Source organism: Lathyrus oleraceus, chromosome 5 (genome assembly GCF_024323335.1).
Source record: "Lathyrus oleraceus cultivar Zhongwan6 chromosome 5, CAAS_Psat_ZW6_1.0, whole genome shotgun sequence".
Classification (NCBI taxonomy): Eukaryota; Viridiplantae; Streptophyta; class Magnoliopsida; order Fabales; family Fabaceae; genus Lathyrus; species Lathyrus oleraceus.
Window position 1 is genome coordinate 288,682,219 of NC_066583.1, and position 3,515 is coordinate 288,685,733.

The 3,515-nt window shown below is 30.2% G+C and overlaps 1 protein-coding gene across 1 annotated transcript; it reads right to left on the reverse strand.

Annotated features, from left to right (window-relative positions):
- Positions 1-773: 773 nt before the first annotated feature.
- Positions 774-3,238, reverse strand: LOC127083960 (uncharacterized). Its single transcript, XM_051024324.1, has 3 exons — positions 2,578-3,238; positions 2,217-2,488; positions 774-1,119 (listed from the first exon to the last, which is right to left on the reverse strand). The coding sequence occupies exons 1-3, from the start codon at positions 2,894-2,896 to the stop codon at positions 1,054-1,056; spliced, it is 657 nt and encodes a 218-aa protein (XP_050880281.1). The 5' UTR covers positions 2,897-3,238; the 3' UTR covers positions 774-1,053.
- Between the last annotated feature and the right edge of the window lie 277 nt (positions 3,239-3,515).

Sequence of the window (3,515 nt, forward strand, 5' to 3'; positions counted from 1 at the left end):
AGGTCCTAGATGTCATCATGACAGAGGCACATAGGGAATTGATGTACCGGAGACAACGCCAGAGGACAGGGGGATTGATGGCCGAGGAGGTAGAGGAGGCAGATAGGATGTAGTCAGACATACACAATAGTGCATTAGTATATATTAATAGTACTATGGATTGTATTTTATTTTGACACCATACCATTTTATCATTATTCTAGACTTTTTTTAACATTTTGTGGTCTTTTATTTATATATGACATTTTTAGACCATCTGGACATATGCATATCATTTTTTGCATATCGCCTATATGGTTTAAATTTTCATATGAGCAAACATAAACAAAACATAGCATGAACATTTCTATTATGATAAGTTACATATATGTATCTCCGTAAAATAAACGGAGATGCATCTTCAAAATATTTTAAATTATAGAATGACTTCTGAGTGTGATTCATGGTATACGTTTTAAATTGTTACAAATATGCATTTTTAATATATTTTAATATTTAATCAAAATTTGATATGTCGAAAGATGCATCTCCAAAAATTAAGAATATTTTAGAAATTTTGTGTGGTACATAAGAACATATACACGATACGTTAAAAAATTTCTGACATCACACTCTTTATTTGCAAAATTTATATATCTCCAAAGACTATCTCCACTATATAAATATAAATAGTTGTTAAAGGACATTAAAATTTTACAAGGTGAGAACTTGTAATTAACACATTTAAATAATTTAAATGTTACAACAATTGATACTCTAAAAAGGCATTTGACTATAACCAACAATCCATTCATTTTATATATACACAACAAGATATACACAATCGAAAAGAAAAGAAAAAAAAAGAAGAAAAATGTGACATAAAAGAATATTACATAAAAACCAAAGCTGAAGCTCTTTTACATGTATACCTATAACACCATTCAACAACTTTATGTTTCATGGTAGCAGTGAAGTGTAAACTAAAGTATAATAATCACCAATAGCTGTTAGATGTAAAATTTATACTGTTGTAATATATATTCCTCTAATCTAATCTGTTAGTGCCAGTGATTATTTGGTTCTCACTTCTTGAAGACTCTTTGGATACCTCTGATACCCATTTGTACAAGCTGAAATCTGCAAAAATATCAAAAGTATAACATGGTTAATTAATTTTCTTTCAATAATTTTCGATAAACATATAAATGTGGCATGAAAAGCACATGAGAATAATTTGACGATATCTTATAATATTATTAAAGTGGGAGAAGCCTATTGTTAATTATTGCTAGTGAGCAGCCTCCAACTTGCAAGGTCCCAATTGCGTTGTCAATATTGTCCATTATCTTATCTTAAGTCAAAAATATTTCTACTATATAAGATTTAACATATCTTCACATGGGACATAAGATCAATGTACCTAGATATTTGTAAACTATTATTGTCTAGTCAAATTTGGTCATCATTTTAGAAAAGCTAGTCCCATTTGATTTGCATAGATTCTTTGAACATGTTGCAAACAAAAAATGTTTTTTTTATGAAAATTGCAAATTTGGATTAAAAAATTGGAGGATTGACTATTTGGAAGAGTAATTTCAATGAAAAAAGTTTACTTTTAGACTACTCCCAATTTCAACCACCTCAAGTTAGTTGTGTTGAAAAGTCAACAAACTAATATATGTTGCCAAAGCTGAAAAAATGAAATAGGCAACTTGAATATTGGTTTCAAACATTCAAGAGGAATTGTCATCAAAGTATTGTCAATAGTTTCTAGAAGAAAGAGAAAATTCAAATCCTATATTGTCCTAATACCAAAAGTAAGTATGTAAGGTCATTAATGAAGTTTCCTTGATTTTTCAATAGTACTTAGGATAGGTGGGACCTTGTTACATCACTAAATTCCCATTAGTTCCCATCATGAATGGCCTCATATTCTTATAATTTTGTTAACTAAAATTAAAATCGTAAATTACTTGTATTTGTTAAGCCATTTTATTAGGTAAAGAAGTCTCGAACTCACGACCATTCATAGAGAAAATTTGAAAATCGTTCGAATTCACAACAATTCAGTTATTCATATTTAAGAGAAAAAAAATTGAACTATTGAAATTTTTATTTATCAAAATACAAAAATTGAATTAAATTCCTAACAATAAATTATCCATAATAATCATTAACCTTTATGAAATGGATTAAGGTAAGTGGTAGGTAAATGGATTGAAAGAAAGACTTACAGCTTCAATGTCAATTTTGTAAACCAAAAGCTTTCTTCTCTCTCTACAACTTGTTCTATAAGCCACAACAACATGTCCCACCGCCAACACACAAGAACACAGAAACAGAGCAATTTCCGATCCTCCAACATAGCCACCACTTCCATGTCCAAAAACATAAACAGCTTTAAACGAAACAAATAACAGAGACAAAACAGAGCACAGCGTAGTAATCCCCAAATACGGTCCTCGCGATCTCGAAAGTCTCGGTCCATCACACAAACTATAAACACCTGTAAAAAAAACATAATCAGAATCAGAATCCAAAAGGGTCATCGAAAATCAATAAAAAATTCAAACTTTCTCGATATATGACACTTACAGAAGATTATAAAGGATCTGATTATCGAAAGGAGGGGAATATCGATAAGAGAGTAACGAAAATCGTAGTTGTTGAAATGAGAAGAGAGTGTAGTTAAAGAAAGAGGTGAAACTGAAAGAGTAGAGAGAAGAGCCGAAGGAAGAAGAGCATCAGCGATAACCAATAAAACAGGAGCGGAGAAAAGAAGAAGAGAAAGAAACATAGTGATTAAGAAAAACAGAGTTTTTACGACTCTTAATATTCTCTTGGATTTCTCTTCTTTAGATGAAAAACCCATTTCAAAGCCTTTGAATAACACAAATTTGGTTCCGATTCTCATGATATAGAGAAAAACAGAATATGAATTGTTGTTGTGAGGTTGGTTACAAGGTGAAGAGAGAGGAAGGTGCAGGCGAAAGTGGAACAAAAGAGACTAGTAAAATTTTGTCGACTGATTTGGAGTGATGACAAATGGTTGGGACTTTACACGCAGAGATTGGGAATGGGATCGGTCATATAGAGGTTGCCATTAATTTTATACTTTCTCTTTCTAATCTAACGGCAATACCTAAAACCTTAGAAGGCAATTAAATTAATACTATAAGTTTTATTTTTAATTGAGAAAAGAAAAGTTTATTTGGGGAAGATTATTCTTTGGAAACCTAAACATCATTTTGACTTCTAGATGTTTTACACGTAGTATATGCGTTGTTTAATTAATACTTTGGGATTGTACACGTCATTTATGTATAAAAAATGAAGAGGCCAATCCCCAATTAATTTTTTTTCCCAATTTTTTTATTTAAAGTAGATAAGTGTCATTTAACACACCAAAACATACATAACATTGTTCACCAATACAATGAATAATATTTTATTAAAAACTAAAGCAATTTTAGCTTAACTGGAACTCAGATTTAAAAAAAAAAATATTTTAGTCTCTTTATTTTAAAAGTTAT

Excerpts from the sequence above, each read along its gene's own strand:
- LOC127083960 (XM_051024324.1), bottom strand. The coding sequence starts at position 2,896 with ATGAGAATCGGAACCAAATTTGTGTTATTCAAAGGCTTTGAAATGGGT. Across the intron at positions 2,489-2,577 it reads CAGATCCTTTATAATCTTCT|GTGTTTATAGTTTGTGTGAT; the intron begins GTAAGTGTCATA and ends TTTTTTTTACAG. Across the intron at positions 1,120-2,216 it reads ACAAAATTGACATTGAAGCT|ATTTCAGCTTGTACAAATGG; the intron begins GTAAGTCTTTCT and ends ATATTTTTGCAG.